This window comes from Xiphophorus hellerii, chromosome 7 (assembly GCF_003331165.1).
Source record: "Xiphophorus hellerii strain 12219 chromosome 7, Xiphophorus_hellerii-4.1, whole genome shotgun sequence".
Taxonomy (NCBI): domain Eukaryota; kingdom Metazoa; phylum Chordata; class Actinopteri; order Cyprinodontiformes; family Poeciliidae; genus Xiphophorus; species Xiphophorus hellerii.
Genome location: NC_045678.1, coordinates 8,214,414 through 8,238,480, shown reverse-complemented (window position 1 = coordinate 8,238,480; position 24,067 = coordinate 8,214,414). Strand labels below are relative to the sequence as shown.

Sequence of the window (24,067 nt, the reverse complement as noted above, 5' to 3'; positions counted from 1 at the left end):
TGAAATCCATACAGGGGAAGCGTATAAAACTTTTCAACACATGGCCGTAAAAAAAAAAAAAAAAAAGCAGAATTTGATTAAATGACCTATAGGAGAGCTCACAAGCATGTTTATTCTTTTAAAGGAGCCTAAGAGCAACCAATGAGCTTCCACTAAGTGACATTTATCCTCCTGCTTACAAGTGGCCTTATGTGTCGCTGATCGCTTCTTTCCCCTCATAACCGTCTGAGTGGGCAGCGGGGCAAAAAAGGGAAATATTACCAGGGGATTATGGAGGCTTTTTCTCTTTCAGCTAACTGGGGGCTCAACCCGGACATGAGGAATGACGATGTCTGTCTTTTACCTGTGCAATCAGCAGGCGAAGGGGGGACGAGGACATTCATTTCACCCAGGTTTAATTCAAATTCCTCCAAGCCGCTCTTATTTTTTTCAAACATTTATTCCATCCCGACGCGTGGAAAGAATGAAAAAGGAAACCGCGACTGATAAAGAGTCACTGCAAGGCCAAGTCTGGATGAAGAGCAATCAAATCTTTAAAATGCCAACCCATTACGGGCCGGGAGAGGAATAAAAGCCGGAGAATCTGAAAAACTAACGCCCGTGAGATTCTCCACTGGTCTGAGTTTACCGAAAGGGTTATCTGATAAAGATCAGATCGTACCTTGATCTAATCCCTGAAAATTTGAACCTTTGGATCTTCTTTGAGCTAAGCTGTCAGACTGTGTTAGACTCTGATCCGGGAGAATGGTGTCAGCTTTTAAGGGTATGGCCCAAAGTGAAATATAGGAAAGAGACTTTAAAGTATATTTTCCATTAAAGCTGCGTAATAAATCAATCTGAGACCTAAAAGTTGTTCTTCCAATATGCTTCTCTAAACTTTTTATCTTCTGGAATCTAATTACCCCAAACCCTCAATCTCCCCTGAACGGTATTAGCACTGCAGCGCTGTTAAAATGCTTAACATAAATGGTTTAAACCCTTAAAATATCATTTTCTCTGGAGGATTGCTGCCCCCTCTGTGTTTACAGATGGCGAAATGTAAAACCTTGTGATTTAAATGAATAAAACGCTCTATTTCCAAGAGTAATAATAAAGGTTTTAAGTAATCAGGAGTAAATTATTCCCTTGGTGTCTTCATATAGTATAAATCTAGATTAGTTGGTTCCGGAGGCTGAAATCAGCACCTAGATGGATAAGGACCAAAACCAAAGCTGACTTACGGTATATCATCCTACAATGATTCAAGTCTCAAAATCTTCATAAACGTTTATTTCATCAAACTCTGTCCTAAAAGCTTCTAAGCCACTGCCGGGTTTTGGTCTGGATGACATTACTTGCGCAGAAGTCAGTTATTATTCGCTTGATGAATGGAGTTGTCAAGCGGTGCGCCACCATCAATCTTCCTGTGTGAAACGCAAACAGACAACCAAGCATGTGCTTTGTTTCCAGTCAGCAGAGCTTGAAACCCAACGCTGTGTACAAATCAATAAACTACCATTCATTGATTAAACGACTGCAAAACTTTGCTCTACGTTAGTGTCGCCGACTCTGATGTCCGTTTTCAGCACTTGTTTCACACAGGAAGATTGTTGGTGGTGCACCGTCTCTACTTTCTATTTTCTATGTTAATATTTGTTGATGTCAGTGTAAATATCAGTTTAAAAAAGCAGTTTAAAGAGACTTGATATTATGTTTGCATTGACCACAAGATTGCGGTTAATAAGGGAGAATTCACTACATTCTTGGCTGAAGCTAGATGTTAGCTTCAGCCAAGAATGTTAGGTAGGAAATTACCATCATCCTACCTGAGACACTTCCTGTAGAAAATGTCTGCCAGAGTAACCGTTTTTTCCCCCTGTTAAATGCAGAGGCATGCGCACTACTTTACTAAATCAATTAATCAATCAATTTACTTGTATAGCACATTTAAGCAAAAGGGCAGTTCAAATTGCTTTTAATAAAAACATAACAATTTGTCAAGTGTCATCGTTACACATCAAAGTGTGGATTAATGTCTCATTAATCCATCATCCAACACATGTTCCTGCTAACGAAGGAACATGAGTATCATGTGTTACTAAAAAGTAGTAAACATGCGTCGACAGGCAGGAGCACAATGGGACAGAAGAGCCTGAGCGGTAGAAGAAATGGTGTTTTTGTGAGGCTGCTTCTTTGAAAATCCAATTTTAAAGCTTGTTCCCGGCTACGTTTTCTCATTTGTAAAATACTGGCTCATTACTGGAGTTTTTAACATTAAATGAGTCACGGTTCTGGTTCTCTGGACTTCCACGGCGACTGCAGGTTTGGCCAAAACTGGCATAACATGACAGAGAAAGGGAGCAGATTTTAAAAAAACAAAAAAACAAACTCAATTTGCAGAGTAGTTTTAGCAATTTTGTCTTTTCTTATTATTTATTTATTTATTTATTTGTAATAGCTTACCATAATTACTAGACTGATGCTATAGCAAGAGCAGTTATTTCTTTTTTACAAGAGTGCAAATTCTTACACTTATTTTTCTCATTTTCCATAAATATGACATGAAGAAATTTTTTATTCACTTATTTGTAAAAATGTAGCCTTTGCTCCTTATTCTAAAACATGAAATGAAATCGGGGTTCACTTATTTAAAATTATATCAATTAGATATTAAATATAGCAGTTATGCATACAAACTTAACTGGCTACCCTTTTCTCAGAGAATGAAGTGGGTTTTGCACCGTTAGGCCAATTATGTTTTTAGAAAATGGTTACTTTCGTTGTGACGGTTGCTGAGCCCTTCACGGTCTTCCTTATAAAACCTTATAAAGACGTTCAGGAAGCCCTGAGAGGCACCAGTCCGTCCCACTTTAAAAGACTAAAGGAAAACGTTCTGCCTCAAAAATATAACCCAGTGTATTTCTCAAGCCTTGTTGCACTGTACTGTAGAAATTACTCAAACTGTTTGCTGTTTTGTTCAGATATTCAACAGGTTTGTTTCGGGCTTCTGGGGCGGTGGTTCCCTTTTGGACAGACGTGCAGACTGAACATGAACGAACCGGATAACAGGCTGGAAAAGCAGCTAAAAACCCCCCCAAAAAACACAATAAATGTACTTACCGAGTTATTTTTGCAGGCTGTTTGGCTAAATGTTACCACTCTTTAAGTATTAATTCATTTGGATTTCGTTCTTAGCCTCATCAACTCTGCCAGCGAGTATCATTGTCTCCCCTCTGGCTGGTCTGACCGACTACCCACACAGATTAATGAGGCAAAAATCTTAATGGCTTCGCTCAATTTCAGAGTTCGAACGCTGGAAGCTAAAGGAAACTTTTCACGTAGATCACAGTTATCATCATGACTCAAGAGGGTCCAATAAACCCTCTGGATGTGCATCCAAAATGCTAATCTGACTCATTTCCTTGAACTTTTCCATACATCACATCTGTTCTATATCTCACAAGCTGTATTCAAAAAGACTGATTAGGGTTTAAAAACATCTTACAAACTTAATTTCCATTTAATTTCATTTAATGTTTCTGTCCTCCTCCCTTGATTGCCCGGGGGTCTTGTTTTCAACCCCAAAAGCTAATCCAGTTATAGGACATTTTCACTCCTTTTACGGTTGAGATCAGCGGAGGAAATGGTTTATTAGTATTATTTTATTTTATTTTTTTACACAAACCCAATTAGGAAATGTTACGACTTCATTTCAGATATGAGGTGAAAAAAAAAAAAGAAGCTCAATCAGCAGAAAACGGCCATCTCGTCTTCAGTCCAGATGATCAGAGTGAAAAGCTCAAAGTGACACCGCGAGGTCCGGGCGCCGGACCAGAAATCTTTGACTCGAGCCTCAGCTTTGATTTCCGCATCACGTCTGTTCCAAAAAGTACATTTTAATACCACGGCGGGCTTCTTTCGTCGAGCCAAAACAACAACAAAAAAAGATTACTCAATGTTTTTACTACATGCAAATGGGATTACTGTAAATGAAAATGAAAGAATCGCTGTCGCAGTCGCTCCACACCTGAGCTGAGTGGACGCCGATGAACACAAGACTCTGCTCCGTCAAATTCTCTGGTGATCGATTCACTAATTTCAGGATTAAATGCAGTGTGTCAAGTTGTTAGAGTACAAGACTTGAATATAATTTGGCCGTCTTGTAATAATTCTGTGAACATTTTACAATTTCTTTCAGTATTTCTGCAACATATGACATAAGAAGATATATAAGACTTTTGTTTCCTTTTGTGAAACGCTTACTTTAGGTTGCTTCCCAAAAGAATTGCAGGCAGCGTAAAGTGATTAGATAGAAAATCTACACTCGAAAAAATAGCGTTTTATATTTTAAGTGAGTTTCTGTAGCATTAAAATTTGAACAACGGTTACATTTTAAGTGAGTTTTATACAGAGCAAAAATGGATCAGACGCTCGTCACAAGTTGTAAAAGTTAAGACTCCCAAACTGCAAAAAAAAACTAACAAAAAACAATATTCTACCATCATTTTTGCTTCAATTAAAAACTCTTAGGTAAATCTAACAGAAAGCCTACATAGCATACACAAATATTACATAGGAATGCAAGTTATGAACTCTTGGAAAAAAATATTAACAGGTTTTTGTTTTACTCTCACAATGTTTCCACCAATTTCAGCCTCGGCGCCACTACAAAAACACTGGGAGGCCAATAAAACTAATCCAACGAGCCAGATTATCTTATTATGCTGCAGAATTATGTGAAACTTCAAATAAAATATCCCATCAAGCGTTGCACCCGAACAGTGCTTTGCGATTGTGACGTTGTAAATAATCATTTTGCGATAAAAAACTGACACCCTGTGCATTGTGTAGCTCTAATTTATATCTGTATAGACATGATTGGTCCTATGCTGCTTCCATTTTTGTGATTGTTTGTTATTTTAGACACGCTAAGAAAAAGACATTGAGGAATAGTTTGTTTCCGGTGTCGTATTCTGCATAAATAAAATAATAACAATAATAACAAAATAACAGGACAGTGAAAACTAAAGTTAAACACTAAAAAAGAAGCTAAATGAAGGAACGCCACGACGAATGAAGTAGCCAGAAAGTTAATTGGGATTAAGAGGAGTTTGACAGTGTGAGTTCATTTAGAGAAGTCCTTTTTAAGACAGCTTAGCTGGACGAAATCCAATTAAAACCCCCCACTGGAACACCACTTGGAGAATATTTCAATAAAATTGTATTTCCATAAAATTAGCTTTACCCACTTTCTGTGTCAAAGCAGCTTTTGGTGTGAAAAGAAAAAAGAAAAACAACCCTCCACTGTGGCATGTTTATTTCATCATTAGTATTATAATCTGGCATCTTGGTTGGCTTTCCTTCTCAAGTGCTCTGTTGTTTAATGACCTATAAATGATAAATATTGTTCTAAAGGTGAATGTCTATCATTTTCTTTAGGGGACGAAACGCAATAACAAACCGTTTCACTAATGGAAATGAGACAATTGCAGAGAAGCGATACTAAAAAGAAGAGGCTATCCGCAGGGCAACGCGGATGTTTCCAATATTGTTAACAAAAATGGTCACAGGACGTCTGGCTGCTCTGTGCCATTTGGCAGATGAGTCTGTGAGAGAGAGAGAGAGAGATCACTCCAAGTGTCAATTATCACACATTTGATGGTACTCCAAACAAATTTCCCCACAGCTATCATTAGTAAGTGTGAAAGTAGAAATTGGGGAAACACACAGGTGGAAGGAAAAAAAAGAAAGCAGGTCCTGTAAAGCACAGATTTACAATAAGCATTCAGAGAAGACATGTAGCGTGTCTTCATATTTCTCCAGGAGAAAAACGTGTTCCTGCAGTTTTTAATCGTTTTTCACGATCTCGTGTTACAGCCACAGCCATCGAAGAGGCGTTGGGATTTTAGACCAACATGAAGCAGAGCAAAGTTTCGTAGTGGAAAGAATGTGACTCTAAAATGTTTCTGGTTGTCATGTAAGTATGTCAAACAAACGACTGCAGCACTCCAGCAAAACTGACCAAAAAAACTCACCAAAGGCAAAAAAAAAATATTAAGGAGATATTCAATTTGAACAAAAGAGTCACCTTTATTATGGTTGGTAGCATAATAACAATCTTAAAAGCCCGACTCGGCCACTTCGATAAGGGCTCATTGAGGTTGAGAGTAGCTCACTTGGCTGTCAGACTGGAAAAGAAAGTACATCCTGCTCCATCTCAGATTAGTAGAAATCTATTCTCTTTATTTTATTCTCCTCCTAGTTTCCTCTTCAAATCTTGCAGGACTCAGATCTTGAGTCCTGCAAATCTTGACGACTCAAATCCTCAAGATTTGAGTCTTGAGGATTTGAGTCAAGTCAAGTCAACACCTGTTGACTTGTTCAATCAACAAGTCAACACCTGTTTGCTCCAATTTGTTGCTTAACTATAAAGTTTCATAATCGGTCACACATCCCTTATCTTTAAGAAATCAGGTACTTAACGTTTGATCAGTATTTTATGTTGTGTTTTACACGATTACAAGGAAATAATTGTAATTATCCTCTTTTTTTACCAGATAAAAATGTAAGCAAACTTTCCAATTGTATATTTTCGTTCTGATAATAAATGTACATTAAGATTAAAGGCATGATTTCACAAAATACTTTTAAAATGACGTTTTATTACTTGTACATTCTGTAACTTTAGTATATGAATTCTGCTGGCTTTATCACATGGAAAGAAAGATACTTTGAATATATTCAGATTGCTTTTAATCTGGTTTTTATATTGTGAATTAAGAAAAAGAAAAAAAAAAATATATATATATATATATGTATATATTTAAATAAAAAAAATAAAACAAAGCAATTACAGTGGAAGTATAATCAATCTGATGGATTATAAATTTCAACCCATTTTTCAGCCCAAATTTGAACATTTTAAATGACCCAGTTTTGGGTCAATTTCACCCAACCTTTGAGTAGTGGCCATAACCCAGTATGTTAGGTCAAACCATCAACCCAACCCAGTGGAGTCAAAACAACCCAGCGGTGGGTCAGTCCAAATTTGACCCAGAACTGCGTTACAAATTGGATTGTTTTTAATCCAGCACCTTTTAGAGTGCATTTTTTTAAAAAGAGAGCAAAAAGACAAAACCAAAATCTAACCAATGCTTGTTGACATTTTGCAAAGCCAGAACATTTTTCCAACTTATGAATAATGTGACGAAAATCAAAAACTGGCACAAGAGAGCAAAAGTGTGCGAGAGAAAAACTGAATGTGTGCACACACTGAAAAACACGTCTTAGACTAGAAACTATCACAATTGTACCAGTCCTTTGTGAGTGAAGACTAATTTTTTGGGGAGCTGTAATTCACATTTCTTTTCCCCGTCTAGCAAGTCGGTCTGTTTAAGGTGAATGATTGAACGGTTCTCATAAGCTCATTTGTCACCATTCTGAAAAGCAACAGCTTCATTTGAACATGACAGGCCCATTAGGAATTGTGACACACTATATAAAAGATGGAGCGGTGGCGGCGTTAAGGCAGAGCTGTCATGTCAGCCGAGGACGACTCGTCTCACAAAAACGTGTTAGTGGAGGATTTAAAAAAAAAAATCTATCCTGCAGGTGGAACATTTCTAGCAACACGCCGCTTGCTTAATCACTGCTGCTTTCCCAGGGTTCTCAGCGGCCTGAGAAAGCATTTATGTGAGAGCACTTACTGAAATGTCACTTCCCTGAATGCCACACATGTAGATATTTATTCTAAAGTGCTCTTTCTTTGATTATTGCTTCCCATACCTACTTCCATCAAGGGGAGCTTCTGATATTTTCAACAATATTTAGGTTTTGTATACTGTATTTGAAGCAGTTTGATGGTTCCTAAATATGTGAATATAAAAACTCTCACAACTAGAATTCAGTTTCCCTTGTTTGTGTTAAAGAGACGGTCATAAGATGCGGGCCGTGACACAAAACTGAACTTTTCTGCTTTGGCTGCAGCTGAAGGGGACTGCAGCAGGAGGACTGGGCCTCCGGTGACTGATCTGGAATAGGGAAAGGGAGCATCACCGCTTGCTATGAAAAGTTATAACATGTCAGAGTCTCTAATTGCGGGGTCGTTTAACTGCCAGAGTATGGAAGATTCTTTTCTGCCATAATCCAAGAGCATACATTTTCAGTATGAAAATGTGTTTTGTTCTCAAAATGTTTTATACTTTTGCTTACATTTTTATTTTGAAAGCAGGACCTTTTGTCTTTCTTCTTAAAACTCGCAACGCTTGTACTCAAAACTTCTCTTTGCGCTCAGACTTAAGTCTCTGCTCGCTCACAAAACATTCGGTTTGCTTCTGGAAAACAAAATGCACAGTCACTTGGCGACCTCTCAGCCAATAGAATGAAAGTGTTGTACCGGGTGCGTTTGTTTCCTTCTAGCGGGTGTGCCTGTGTGGCTGCTATCGACTGTAGCAACCTGCGCCACCCGCTGGAGGTAGGGAGTTGTAAACATTCATGAAGACTCCTTCATGTTTATGACAGCGTCACGTCAGTCTTTTCCACACCCCGTCAAATAAAGTGTTACCAAATGTTCACAAGCCCCTTTATGTCCTTTTTGGGAAGCCATAATCTGTCGGAAAAGAGTATTTTTTACATCTCACTGTAGCGGGAATGTTTCTCATTTTAACGAGATGCAAAATTCTTCTGATTAAAACGTGGTTTTGTATCTCGCTACACCGTGAAAGTTTATGTCGGAACAAGAAACAGCTCCTGAATTTATTTCCAAACTTTGGCAGTTAAAAGCTTCCAAATATAATTACACCAGAAAGTCATGTTGCATTTATTAGAGCGGTCAGACTCTTCACTAATTATAGTCATCACCGTAGTCGCAAAGTTGGCACCCTGGGTGTTGCAGCGCATGCCACCTCTTATGCAAATATGTGTTGTTGTTTTTTTTTGCCACTCTGACTTATCTGATGTGAGCCTAAATGGTAGTTAAAACACTTTCCTACTGCAATCATGAGTCAGTAACTGTTTTATTATTTGATAAAATGGTTTAAATGGAAAGGGAGGGGGGGCTTAAAAACCATTCCGATAATATAAAAAAGAAAACGGATAGAGGATGAAAAAAGAAGAGGGAAAACCCCTGGCTGCTTTTCATTTCTGAGTTAAAATGCCAATAACACAGTTAAATGTTTTCTCCTCTCCGATCCGCTTTGCAATCTCCCAGGGCAGCATCAGATATCCAGCAATACCATCAGCCTGGCCCCCATGAAGCACGCTACACGCTTGGCTCTGCTCGGGCCTGGTCGATGGCTTCAGGCGCACCCACGCGTTTGAAGCCGCGGTTCCAATTAGACCTACCACTGTAATCACGAAAGAGCCGAGAAAACAGAGACAGATAAGGACGGCGCAAGGGATCGGAGTTACGCGAGCAAACAAAAGCGATACCATTTGCTCTCCTCTTGAGCCCTGGAGATGGCGACGCGTCTCTAAAAGGCAAAGCCATTACAACTGACAGAGAGAAATGGAACGGCAACAAAATAACCAATTCCTTCTCCGCGTGATATGTGGTAAAAAAAAAAAAAAAAAAAGAGAGAGAATCTTTATTTTAAAAAGTTAAATAAAAAGTTAAATAAATGGAAAGTGACCGGAAGAGTCCAGGAAAGAAAATCAAAGAGGAGGAGCTTGGGGAGGAAAATAAATTTTAAAAAGAGATTATTTAAGAGAACTGCAAATATCTAAAAAAAAAAACAACAAAAAAACACGTTTGCCTTTGAAACATCAGTAACTATAATTCAAGCGGCCGACAGAAACTGTGAAGCAATTTCTAGTGGTCAGGAAAAAATTCCTCTGAGATTTGAAAACCAAACTCAGACCCGAGCCAAAGGTCCGCGCTCCCTACCGTTTACTGTTCGACACGTACTCCCTTCTGCAACGAAAAAACACTACTCCCCACGGAGTCGCTACGTCTTTTACGAACAAGCCGACCCCCTTTTTACCCATAAACAATTTATGGAGCCTGATAACGTCGTAATCCACAGCATCTCCAGGAATCCTCACAAAGCAAACTCCAAAACCTGGAACTCGGCCCCCATCGTGCCACGCTCTTATCAGCCTCTTGCTCCAGGCCCGGTATCATCCGTGTAAATCAGGAGCTGGCAGCTCGTGCAGTGCAAGGCCGTGGGCGGAGGAGGTTACGTGAATCCAGAGCTGTCGTCCCGAAACACCACCACGGAGTCTGGAACAGTGGAGACACAAATATCAGGCTGCAAGAGCCTCCAGAAGAATGTTGCACTACGAAGGTGGAGAGCTGGGTTTCAGTTGCCGTCGCCTGTTGTCGACAGCAACTCTCCGTAAACCTGGAACATTGATAAATGTGAAGTGTCAAAATTGTTTCACTGGGGGAATAGTGGCGTTTTTTTCTGAAAACAACACACGTATGATTCTGAGACTTAAAAAAACCCATCATACTTTTTCCTGACCAACTTAATGTGCTTATCTGTTTCTTAGACATATTTTCAAAACACATTTTCCCATATAGCATCTGTGGATTCTTGACTTGTGGCCAAAACAGCGGTCGGTATGGCAGCGGCCATACTGACTGTTAATCAGCAGCTCTTGCTCAGTTTACCCTCAGGTCTAGGTAAACATATGTGCCTAATTTGATGAATTTCCTTAAAGCACTTACAAACACAGGAACCTGGGACTGTTGCACATTTCCATAAAGGGCTGTGGAATCAAAACTGGATATTACTCACATAAAAGATTGGACAAAAATATAACTAAATCAACAAAAACTGAAATATCAGCCCAACTTCTTGACTTTTCTTGGTGTAGTAGGACATCTCAAATGTGCAAAGTGCATCATTTCATAGCAGTCTTCTCAGAAAGTGAAACTCGTATATTATATAGAATTAGAGTGATATATTCCAAGCCTTTATTTGTTGTACTTTTGGTGATTATGGCTTGAAGACAATAATAATAAGAAAAATAAAATTAAGTGTCTTGTAAAATACCGTGACAGTACTAACTTGCTGAAAATGGTATGTACATTTAAATAACTTTTTGTGATTAAAAGTAAAATACAAACAACTTATTAGTATAAAAAAGAAAAAAGTGAGACTTTCAGCTACTTCCATTCATTGTTGCTGTGTTTCACACAAACCTAGCATGCTCACACACTCGATCCTTATTGCACCACAGCTCAGAGAGAAGTGACTGTCTCTGACAACCATGCGAATCTGGGTAGCAATGATGTCATAAGTGAAGCAGACATTTAGACTGGGAAAATATATATATATATATATTATTATATTTTGTCTCAAGTTAATACGTTATTGTGGAAAATCAAAGACAAACTGGGTCTATGCTGGCAGACAAAGACCTGTTTGTTAGCTCTCTCCCTGACTGAAATCACCACATCAATATTAGCCACATAAAATTATTTATGCATTGATGTCTGAGTTTGTTTTTCCCTGCGTAAGGTCTCAACTCTTTGGTCTTCTTGGCAGCATTGTACTCAGATTATTTTTTGGTTTTCTTGTTCCATTTTTTCTTGACTGAAGACATAAAAATGATTGACAATGACAACCGACACAAGCTACGAGTCTGTGCACAATTAAAAAGGAAAAAGTTGTAATAATGATAAATTCCCTTTTTTTAAATTTAATGTTTTTTGTGAGAGGAAAAAGTCTGCCATCAACCCAGAGTTCTTAAACATCCAATCTGCTGTCTGACTTCTGCATAGAAATCGTCATCGAATCCTTTTTTTTTTTTTGTGCAACCCACCAGCTGGCACGCAGCTTTAAATTCAGACAACAAACATAATTACATTTGATTTTACAGCAGGCGCACGCTCTTTTATTGCTTCGGGCGCAGACTTGAGCTTGAGCCTAAAGATGCCTGTGTTCTTAGCTCGCTCTCTACGGTCTCCTCCAGGTGACTGCTGCAGCGCTCCAGCAAGCCGGTATAAAACGCTCATCAATCACAGAGCCTAATCTCAGGTTCTCGCTGGCACCTTCATTGTGCGAGCCTTTTCTATAAGGCTGCCTTCACATAATGCCCCCGCTCAGCCTCCTCTTGACAGAGCGGCGGCCCTGCAGCTCCCTGCTATGAGGGCCATTCTCGAGTGGCACGTCTTTGAAGTGAGACAGTGGTGGCGCTTTCGGCTAATCTGGACATCTGGAGGCCCAGAGGGTGAAGGCGGACAAGGGCCAAGGACGTGGCATATAGGTGGCCGCAGATGGCTACTTGATGTTTAAATGTAATCATTTGGATCTGAAGCAGAAGGATTATTTGCAATGGTAATCAAGAGGAAGAGTTTTTCTTTGTTTTTAATTTGTTTCGCTTGACTCAGTTTACATGCGTCAGTAATAAGTCAGTACAGGCTCGCATCTAGCCCAACATTTTTGGCGTAGATCACGAAGAGAGCGGCTTATTAATAAATCTAGTCTTTTCTTGTCCTCGTGAAGATTCTATACGTCACAAATAGCAAAACAGCCGAAACACCGACTTCCTTTAAGCCTTTATTTTCTAAATTGAAAATGTCCGCCTGGATATTTTTGCTTATTTTAATTGTACACAGTTCTTTAAATGTCCTGTGAGACAATACATTTGCCCGTTTATCCATAACAACTGGAACTTTCAATATCTAGCAAGTTATTTATTCGTCTATTGAAAGCGTGTTCCTCAGATTAATTCACTTCCTGCTACGGCAGGAGTGAAATTACCGTAATAACCCGAGATTGGCTGGAAAGCGCAACGTCTCCCCTTTCAGAAACCGTTGGAATTTTTCAGATAACGCACCGTGTGGCGGAATGACGGTACTGCAAATTTGGCTGGATTGTCGGCACTTCGTTTAGGACTTAAAGGTTTAAATCGAGACTAAAAAAGCCACTTGTTGCCTTTGAACCATTACACTGATCAACAGCCAAAATACTGTCTGGAGTTTTTCCAACTGTTTTAGGGTCATTTTGATGTGCTGAGTCCAAAAATCCCATTGGTTTTGCTCAATCAGGTCAACTTTCTGAACTATGGATGCAACATAAGCATCAAAATGCATGACTTGTTCTCACATCTGGATCGGTTTGTTGAGAATCTGGGATCAATGAGTGCCGAGCAGGAGAGACTCCATCAGAAAAGAGACGGAGAATTTTACACAATGAAGACGTAACGTTCAATTAACATGTACATACCCTTATCAGTGTTTATTATTCAATTTACAAAAAAATCCAAGTTTGTATTATTTAATTAATACACTCTATTAGAAAACAATTTTTTTTTCTCCTAAAATATCTTTTGGATGAGAAATATTAACAGAGATGAACTGATGATGTCACAAAAATGTTATCAATTCAGTCAGAAGATCAGATTTCTATAAATCAAATTAGAATAAAAACCTGACCTGGCCAAGAAAAATGGAGGTCATTTTTTGTTTCAGAGGCACAAGACAGTCCTAAATTCTGTTGAAAAAAAAACAGACAACTTTCAAAAATAATTTTTTTGTAACTCCAACATATACGATTTGTTTTGAGGTTTGTGACGATGTCACGCCATGAAATGTAAAGTTTGCTCTCAAATTGGTGACTGTGTAATGTTTTTGGGACCTTTTGATTTCGTGTTTCTTACGACGGAAACACTTTGAACCGCCTCGTTGCCGAACTGGGCTATGCAAATAAACTAAATGGATTTCTTGAGTTCAAATCAAAAACAATCTTTTCAATGTTCCTGTCAAGGCTTCAGTCGCCATACAGCACTAAGACTTCACTGCGATGCCTCTAAAACATCTGTTTTGGTTTTACTAAATGTAGACAGAATGAGAAAGTGAGTGGGTTTGTGTGGTACTTTGCTAAATATGTTCAGATTTTATTCCACAGATTAGGACAATGTGTCATTTGGCAGTTGTTATGTCTCATGTGGGGTTCCTCAAGGCTGCTTTCTCGAGTCATTTTTAATTAAATAAATAAAAGCTTCTCTTTCCACAGATATTACCACACAACTGCTTACCGCACATATGCTGACGACGTAATGCTTTACGTTTCAGTGTCAGCACAATCACTAAGAGAGCATGTCTGTAATATCAATGAGCGAGTTTCATGAATAAAAAATATTATTGTTTAAAATTCCAGCATTCCAGAGGCAGAGTACAATCTGAACTGGTCACTATTCCGTCACGGATTCCTTGAGTTATGAAATACTCAGGTTTTACTGGCATTTTTCATGTATTGTCTGTGTAATTAGATTTTTCTTACCCTCTGTTCCCCTTTTTTTTCCTTGTAAAGCACATGGAATTGCCGAGAATGTGAACAGTGCTACACATATCAAACTGTCTTCCCTTGACTTGCATGAGCCAAAAATGAGATTTGCAACATGGATGAACTGGCTAAGGAGAAGAAAGAGCAACTTTAAGATTCAATGAAGAAATGTAAAAATAAATCCAAAGAACATGTTTGCAAAATTGCTTGGAAAGGCAGAGTGTCTTCCAAATCAGCTCCCTTCTTTTGTGTGTGTGTCTTTATCTGCGATCCTCACCACTGATCTTTTTTTTTTTTTTTTTTTGTCTTTCAATCTTTGTTGCAGCTCTTGGCAGATGAAACGCAAACAGCCCCATTCAAAAATAAACACAGCAATTTTGATCATTTTGACATTTCATTCTGCCATATCTGGTAGTCTGTGCTTCAAACCATTCCATTTCACATTGAGAGGGAAAAAGAAAAACAAAACAGGTTTCTTGTGCTGCTGTGCAGATGAACAGCCCAGATAGTGGGTGGGTTTTTAACTCCACAATCATTTCTACCTGGTCATTTTGTGCGTTCGCGTTTATTTTTATAGATGCAGCCTGTTGCGAATGGATGCCAAACAGTGGGCTTTCACTGCAACTGACATGATGGTACTTTCATTCATATACATATAAAGATTGAAAAGCATAGAAACTTGCCAAATCCATTCAGTGATTTAATTAATAAATTTCCTTCAGTGTACTATAAGCCTGGCGGGCCGCCAGGCTTTACTTGTGCCCCCACCAGGCTAACTAAGCATTGCTCATTATTAAAAATTTTTTTTAATGTTTGCATTTTTTAAGACTTGTTAGTTGGTGTTAAGGTATTAATCTTCCAATTTTCCAATAGCACAATTATCAAGTGATATTTTCATATTTTTTTGTCAACTTTAAAAAATGTTTAACTCAAAAACACGGCGATTGATGAATGACTGCCCGAGCGCCACAGCCACCGGACTTAGCAGGTTTTCTGTGGGAAATCTTGAAGTTGTTCTGAATTTTCCTAAACATAACACTGACTGCATCTGACCCTTCTGATAAAAACATTTCTCACATTAACGCCAGAAGGTCAACCCTGATTTCTCCAGTTCCCTTCAGACAGATTACCACAAGGAACCCGTGCTAATAACAAGCATCTACAAGTTGCTACAGTTTGTGCAGTTATTTTAAGTATTTAGTAACTGTTAACCAGACACTGTAAGGCCTCATTAAAGCAAAACAAAAATAAAATGTTCCACTGAAAAAACTACTATTTCATGACCATTTATTTCTAAAACCAAAGATCACTTTCTTCCACCCTATGCAGTTGTTGAAGTCACCAAGGAGCCATTTTCATATATTTAGCTGTTTTTCTGTTCGCAGGATTTTAAAAAAAGCAACAAGGCAGATTTTCACTAAAGAAATTTGACAAATGGACGCAAGAAATCCATTAAAACTACGTGTGGGGGTGAGTGGGTGTGTGTGTTTAGAGACTGTTTTGCACTTTAACCGCACTTTATATGCTCATTATTACATTCAATACAACTGGTGTATTGAGTTAATCTTTTATGCTTTTGGTATTTTTATGTTTTTATGTGGCATTTCCCCCCTCAACTAAACAAATGGACACGCTGTAAAGGCTAGATTTTTATGAACATCTTGTGGCGAGACGAGTCAAGGCTATGATTTTTAAAGCTGTTTCGACGTCTTTATCCAGGATTCTAACTAATGCAGAGACTGCTGTACCAAATAACTCAAGTACTGAAGTTTTAGCTTGAAACAAGTTCTTTTAACTTTACGTAGAAAAGTATGCAAAGAAAAAAAGAGAGAGTTTGGATGATGTCAGACCTTGGATGGAAACCTTTGGATGTTCTTTCTTTGTGCACTCAGGCTGGGTGAGCGGGTCGAACAAAGGCGTGGTCGGGCTCGTCGGGACCGCCGAGTTCTGCGTGCAAACAGCTGGGAAGAGGAGGAGGTGGAGGAGGAGGAGGAAGAGGCCAGCCAGAAATGAGGGGTTGGAGTCCTGTGAGGACGCTGTCATGGTGATGACCTCTCCTCTAACTGCCAAGGTGGGCCTCTGGGGAAAAGCTGGAGAAGAGAGGAGACGACGTCAGCACCGCGCGATGCAACATTCTCACACCTGGCTTCAAAAGAAACCGGGCTCTCTTTGTCGCTTCAAAAATGATTTCCACCCTCTAACCTTCGGTTCCTCGGGGTTCTCCGCTCTGAATGAGGCGCGGGAAAGTACAGACAGAGGGGGAAAAAAAGAGAGATGCAAAGGAATACACTTTTTTGAGGGTGAGGGGGGGGCGAACTGAAGGATGAATGAAAATGGAAGCCAGATAACAAGAGAGTAGCTGGCAAGACGAGATAAAAGGGCTGAATAGACTAAATACCGAAAAATGAAAATGAAAGCAGGAGAACTCAAGGTACAGAGTCTATGAAGGACAAAGAATAGAAAAACTGCTCAGGAAGCCAACGAGTCCTGTCAAAGAAGAGCCTGACCCCTGACCTTGGAACAATTAATCAGTCTTGAAATTAAACTTCGGAAGTTCATTTAATGGCTGATTAGGATTATGAAATCGAGTGGGACGGTTGATTATTCAGTGAGATTTAATGATGCAAAAACAAGCTGATGTGAAATTCTCCTTTGAAGTGAGCTGAGAAAAAAAGAAGAAGAAAATGTTCAAACAACTTTGATTTCCGTCTACACCCGACGTTTTTACGGCAAGTGATACAGCTCACTACATAAAATGACTTTCCATAATTCTTTCACTCCAGTATTCAAATATTAGGCCAGCGGAGCTATAAGAAAACGACCACAGCTCGAAACACACGCACTCTCAGGCACTCTTTTACTTTCTAACTAAATGTAATCTCTTCCAGTCATAACTTATGAGTCTACGGTGCTGAGCTGAGACCAGCAGTTCATCATCTTCCACCCCGCACTCCTCACAGTGTTAGCTTAGCGACGTGTAATGTCATTAAAGTAGATTAAAAACCCAGAGCGTCAACTTTCCAGAGCACTTTGACTCGGTTACATCCCCGTGTTGTGTTTTCCTCACTAATGCTTCAATCAATAACAAATTATTAGCCGGGTTGAGTTGCAAATCAACCATACCGGCCCGCAATCAATTATCCCACTTACAGTAGCGGATAGCTAATTAGGCGAATTGCTGCGAATGGGAGACATCGACTCCCAGCTACTGGTTAAAGCAGGTGAAAGATTTCTGAACCAGAAGTGACTCTTTCATGCTGTATTTATCGATTTATCGCATCATTTATCATTTATTGTGTTAAATTTCTTATCACGGTAAGAATTCTGATTCATTCTTGTCACAATAATTCACAATAAAGGATTTTTAAAGCCACCTAAAGCTGTCTGTGTTGTCGAGGTTGCTAATTTTACCATTTATTTCCCCACAATTTGTTCAATTGCTGTTCTGCAATTTAAACGTAAATGTACAAATATGAGGAAATAAAGTTATTCTGTGCAGCTTAGTGATACAACTAGCACTTACAGTATCTATGTGTTACGCTTCTGTACACCCATTTATAAAGAAGCGTAACACAAACGGGTGTGTTTGTCAAGCGCAGTTACCTGAAATTTTTTTTTTCTTTTTGTCACTTTTATTATTGTCACAAACATTAGTACCACAATATAAGATGATAAAATGTCTAAGTCACATCCATAAAGATTATATTTATTTATTTTTTCACTCTAGATCTATGTCTGTTTGTCGACTAATCATTTTAGCTACAACATGTTTATGTTAAAACAAATCCTAGAGCATGATCTAACTGATTTCATTTGGAACAAACCCGCAATAATAATTTCTACTTTTGCTGCCTCTACGTGTCTTTGTGAGCTTATGGCAAAACATTTTTGTGAGAAAGGTCTTGAAAAGAGCGACGGATGGTGCTGCTTCAGTTTCCACACCATGATGGTCGCGAAAGGTTTACAAGAAGTTAAGCAAGAAAAAGTGAAGTTTTCTCCAGCTGACCCTTCATACAGCTGGAGAAAACTCTCTTTTCTTCAGCACTCCCCCATTAACATGACTTCATATCACGGAGTCACGGTGAAGGAATACTTCTGCAGTTTTGAAACTGTAGCTTTCAATGCCTTCCTAAATCTTAGCGCGCCTTTAGCGATCGCACATGACCTAGTAGCAACGGCACCCGATTGCCTTACAGTAGACAATGAGTAGATTAAATAAAACGACTTTAATGTGCTGTGAAAGGTGAACCAAATGGTCGGTATGAAATGTCCAGTGGCAGATGGGTCGGATATCAAACAATCAACTCTACAGAAATGCAAAACAGGAAGCAAGAGTGGCCGCCGAGCCCGAACTGAGGGGAGAGCTAGACAAATGAAAACTCTTCCACAGGTTGCATTATGTTTATGGGAAGTAGAAATATGTACAAATACGGCTCGTCGTTCTTGTTTTCTTTCCCCTCACTATTTGAATTATGAAGACGTTCACCACAGACACACTTGGTTGGTGTCCGGCTTCACAGTCAGCTACTGTAATAGCGTTAGCTGAATGGGAAAGTGCTGGTCAAACACTGTTATTTTTCACCTAACAAGTAGGAAAGGTCTTCTTTCCTACATGCTTAATCAACAGGAAGGAATTGTTTTTGATACAATCGAGTAAATGTCAACTTTTGGTAAGTGGATATGCATTTCACATTCAGATTTTGCCCTTAGCAAGATTCATTGACGAAAACTTTAGAGAGAAGCTATTTTTTTCTCTTACTTTCGACGCTTGTGTCTTATTTAGTCAGCAGATTTGGTGTTTAGACCTTGAACTACCTTCCCCCTTTTATTGCCAGCGTTTTTTTTCGCTTTGTCCATGTACTTCTTTGTTAAAGTAAGCCACTTACTTCGCATGCAATGATGTGAAACACCAAGCATGACTAAATCCTTTTCAAAGAGTGTTTTGCCTAAACATACTATGAGGATGAGAAATTGCATTTCCAACCCTCATCTCTGTCTGGCCAGCAGAGCAGCGGTCTGACGGCGAGTTGCATAAGTGAACTGACGTTCTCAGCCGTTTATTTGACATAAAGGCTGGTCTTGTTTGTGTCTTTATTTCCACTCGATAAAAGCTCTGAGATGATGTGAAAAAGTCTTTGCTCCCTTTGAGATTTCTTCAGTCATTTTTTTCCTCTTCAGTCACATTTAAACGTTTCAGACCGAACAGATTCTCACATCACTTGGAGATAATCGGGGCAAATACTTATTGCAGTTTTCAGATGATAAAGGAAATAAACTCACCCCTAAGTGAATCTCCCACAGCCCAAATATAGCTAGTTTACATTGAAAAGATGGGTTCAAATTCAACAAGCAATTGTGAAAAGCTTAAGGAAGGATGCACAAAATGTTTGTTCTAGATCGTTAAATTACAAAGGCAATTGTTCTAACTACCAAAGAAATATAAACTAAAGTTAAAAAAGTAAAAGAAAAAAATATCCCAAGCAAAACATTTTCATAATGCTAACTCACCTGATATAGAAAAAGTCTAATCAAATTTATTGTCAAGCAGAAAAAATCTGTTTGCCTTAATAATTTGGCTTTAGTCTCATTTAACAGAAAATGAAAGTCTGACAAATTTCTCCTTTAACATATAAAATGTTCACTTTCCTCTAAACACAAGGTGAAGTCTAATTAAGAGCCAAGTGAAGTTTATTTTGTGCCTAATGGAATTAATAAATCGCACATCGTGTCTTTGACACATTAGACTATTAGGCGCTGCAAATCTCAAGAATATATGACGCAATGGCTTGCCATACATCCACCACTGTTCCCACTGCTTCTGTATGAGAAAACTTCATTTTCCAAACGTGTGTTCAGGTATTATTTCTGCAGCTCAGTTCAATGTTACTGGTATCTTTTATAGATTAAAAACATTTCTGTTTTTGATGTAAAAGTTTTACAAAAAAAACCAAAAAACATTTATCATTCATGTTCAGACAATGACTCTAGCTGGATGTGCTTAAAACATTTTGAGCTTTAATGGTAATTGTTGAAGCATTGAGTCCTTACACTCAATCAAGGACTTGAGTGTTCAAAGCTGTTTTTACTTTAGATGGACTGAAATTAACCTTTAGCTCAGAAAATGGTTCATTTTAGCTTTAACCCACGAGTCCCCTCAGCGGCGAGACGGGGTTAGCGCCCGGATGTCGGGCGTCCAAGTGAAAAGCTGGCAGGGCCCAGCCACGGACAGCTGGTCACACTCCACACTGGGTCCCAACATGCGGGCAGAACTGCTGCATGCTGCGTGCCAACATCAACTCCTGAGAACGAGTTCACTCCTTTCCTCTGCGAACAGAGTGTGAATGAGGGAGGAATGACAACGTAAAGTCACTGCAAAGAGGCCTTAATAGGGTCCATCCAATTTCCCGTCCCGCTGCGTCGAGAATCAGCAGTAGTTTGTCGTCAGTGAGGAAGCGGTACACTGGGCACGCCGCTGATAAAGTTGTTTCAACAAACACTGACATGCAGGTTCTACTGTAAAAGACTCGCAGAGCCTCTGATAGTAACGAGTCGATGACAGGGACTGCGTGTGCCGAGAACTTATGGGCAAGCTGCATCGATCCCAGAGCTCAGAATTTATGAAAGAAAAGTACAAATACTGCACCAACAAAACACGAGAACATCCATCTTCTTGCACCCTTGTCCCTAGTGGGGTCAGGAGGTGCTGGTGTCTAACTCCAGCTAACGTTCCGAGAGGCGGGGTCACCCTGGACAGGTCTCCAATCTGTCGCAGGGCAACACAGAGACAGACAGGACACACAACCATGCACACCCAGAGAGAACCCACGCATGCACAGAACATGCAAACTCTGTGCAGTAGGACCCCGGGAATCGAACCCAGGACCTTCTTGCTCCAAGGCAACAGGTCTAGCAACTGCGCCACTGTGCAGCCCACACGGGAACATGACAGGATTTCTTTAACCTTCACTGATCAGGCATAGACATTATGACCAGAGAGAGGAGAAGAGATCATTTCTCTTTGTTGCACTTACTGGAGGGTGAATTACAAATTCTAAGTGAAAATGTTGGATTGTAGACATTGTATGTACTGTATATGTTGCGTATTCCTAAATTTTTGCCTTTTGTCTTGTTTGGTTAAAATATATTTTCAAAAGTTAAGATCTTATTGTACCACACATTATTAGGGTCACACTAAGAAAGTATTTTAAAAAATCAAATTGTAAGAATAGTCATTAAATTACAAGAATAAAGTCGAAATTTTGAGAATAAAGTTGTAGTTTTTTTAAGTATAAAGTCAAAACTAAATAAACTTTATTCTGGTAACACTACAACTTTGTTCTTGTAATATTGATGTGATTCATGAAAAATAACTTTATTCTCATACCGTTTCAACTTCATTCTCGTATAATTATGTCTATTCTCAATTTTTTTGTATTTTGTTTTGTACCTTGCTCAGAATGCATATGACTGGGGCAAAAACAACAAGGGGAAATATTTATATGTCAAGCACCGATGAAGGTCTTCCATACATATTTACTTTTCGGTTTACTCCTTCATGTTATCAAATTCAAGTTTGTGAGAAAAAAAAAAAGAAAATTTAATGCTGCATCAATTTCAAGATAAAAGCTTGGTATTTGTTGCACAGTGTGAACTCTAAACAACATGGTTTCATCTCTTAGGAATCCTCTTAACATAGTCTAAGAAAACAAACAAACAAAAAAAAAAGCTGAGTAAGAGACTCTCTCAGTCTGGCTCTCGTACAGTAAAATACCGAGATTGCTAAGTGCTTTAACGCGGAATAGAAATTGATTACCGCATTCCTAAAGTGCTCCGGCTTAATTGTTCTAATAAGACAGAGCATTTGAAATGTAAATTGTGCCATCTCCCCTGTGGATGTGTACACTGAGAACTTACGGCAGAAACTCATTTCAAGCCTCATGTCGGTAAAGTCTCGAGGCAGAATAGCTTCTGTTCAGGTGCGCTGCATTGATGCGTCCATGGAAACTGTTTGCTGTAAACAACCCAGAGCCACACAAAGAATAAACCCCGCTCTCTTCTCTCTCTGCAGCTCACAACACACAGTGCACAGTGCCTTGAAGTCAAAACTATTTTTGGAAAGCTCAACCCAGATAAATAAAGTAAAAACGCCTTTAAAAGAATATATAATAATCCAGATGGCAGTCTGTAAGTCTCAACTGTTCCCGTGCAGGCTGTCATAAGTCTCTTCCAGCGATAAAAGCGTAACTATGGCAACAGAGCGACAAGCTTGAAGTCGAGCGGCAGGAAACCGGGTTGAGTGCATTTCGGCTCCAAAGGAGGCGGCGAGTGGAGGTCTGCTTGATGATGCAACACGGCGACAGGAAGTGAAGTGAAGGGCTTCAGACCATAAATATAAATGTAGAGGAGTTGAGTCCTGAGAAATAAACTATGACTCTATGAAGTGACTGGAGTGTGGTCTGCAAGTCCATATACCAAATCAGAACTTGCTTAAAGTCCAGAGAAAACTTAAGTCACGTTTATGAGATTAGCAATACAAAATTCTCATCTAAATTCACTGATTACAACTTAAATATAAGTTCTTCACTTGCTTAACTTTTGTAGCAAACGTTTCAGCAACTTTTATAAAACATTTAGTTGGATAATTTATTGTCTGTTATTCACCTTTTGTTGTCTATCGCATCATAAAACGAAATCGTTTGAATTCTGATTGGCAGGGTTTTACAGATTCAGGACTGAACTACTTCAAATAACCCTTTAAAGTTTTCTCAAGGCCATCAAAGTCACAAAAATCCCTTTGACCTTTCAATAAGTTTCAGTTTATTGTGAATGTGTTTATAGCAATGTTAAAAGCCAAAATAAGGACGACTAAAGTGTTGACCTAAATGCAAATCTAAACAAAAGTATAATTCAATTATATCAGATTTACTTTTCTTTTTTTGCTACAGGAAATTAGAAATGCAGATTATCTTTTACTAAAATAAATCACCAACAACGTCAGGAAGTTCTACACCTTCTAAGGTTACTTTGGGAACCTGAACTTGGACTGGTTTTCTAACCCAAGCTCCTTGTTTTTGGGGTGTTGGGCGGAAACACCCAACAAATGGGTCACAAATCGAACTTGTGGCCTTCTTGTTGCTAGGCAACAGTGCTGCCAACTGTGCCGCTCTGTAGCTCCTACAAAAACTTCAATATTTTGAAAAAAAAGAAAAAAAACGGAAGAAGAATTTAACTTTCAGGATGACCCAACACACAAAAAAAACTACATTAAAACAATATCATATCAGTTAGACAAAAATGTAAATGATTTCAAGGTGGACCTTTATTTGTCAGACTCTATTTTTTGGTCCAGTTTGCCACTCAGCAGTTGTGTCCATCCTAATCACACCAGTCATAAAACTCTCTCCTTCTCCTCCTCCTCATTTGCTTTGGACGGCAGAGTGGACATTAATAGACCAGGCTCTTCCAGAGACCATACGTGCCGTACTCGCCTCTTCATTCCCACCCATCTTGTAAGGAGGTTGCCTCTAATTACAAGTCAGAGCCAACTCCCTGAGGTCAATCTCATCAGACTCTGTTACGACAGTGATTAAATTGCTTCTGGTCCGTTGGGGAGCGGCTATATGCGGCGCGTGGAAAGGAGTCTGTGTGACCGGAAGCTGGGGAGGGGAAAAACCAAAAAGAGTAGCGTGATGCTTTTAGGTGAATTTGTCACTCCCAGACAACACATAACACGTGTAATTGGTGATCTCAATAGCATAGCTCCCACAGGACAAATCTCCCCTGTCCTTCAGTTTGTTAGAAGTGATTACACGTCATTCCTAAGCGTCTTTTTTAGCAGTGTTTTTTTAAGTCGA

General features: G+C 39.1%; 1 protein-coding gene across 2 annotated transcripts in view; it reads right to left on the bottom strand.

The window, feature by feature from the left end:
• sema5ba (sema domain, seven thrombospondin repeats (type 1 and type 1-like), transmembrane domain (TM) and short cytoplasmic domain, (semaphorin) 5Ba) overlaps positions 1-24,067 on the bottom strand; it is a 235,817-nt gene that overhangs the window by 125,571 nt on the left and 86,179 nt on the right. For both annotated transcript variants that reach the window (XM_032566937.1, XM_032566938.1), the window contains exon 3: positions 16,064-16,303. In XM_032566937.1, the coding sequence (XP_032422828.1) occupies positions 16,064-16,256 (193 nt within the window). In that variant the 5' untranslated portion in view covers positions 16,257-16,303. The remainder of the gene's footprint in view (positions 1-16,063; positions 16,304-24,067) is intronic.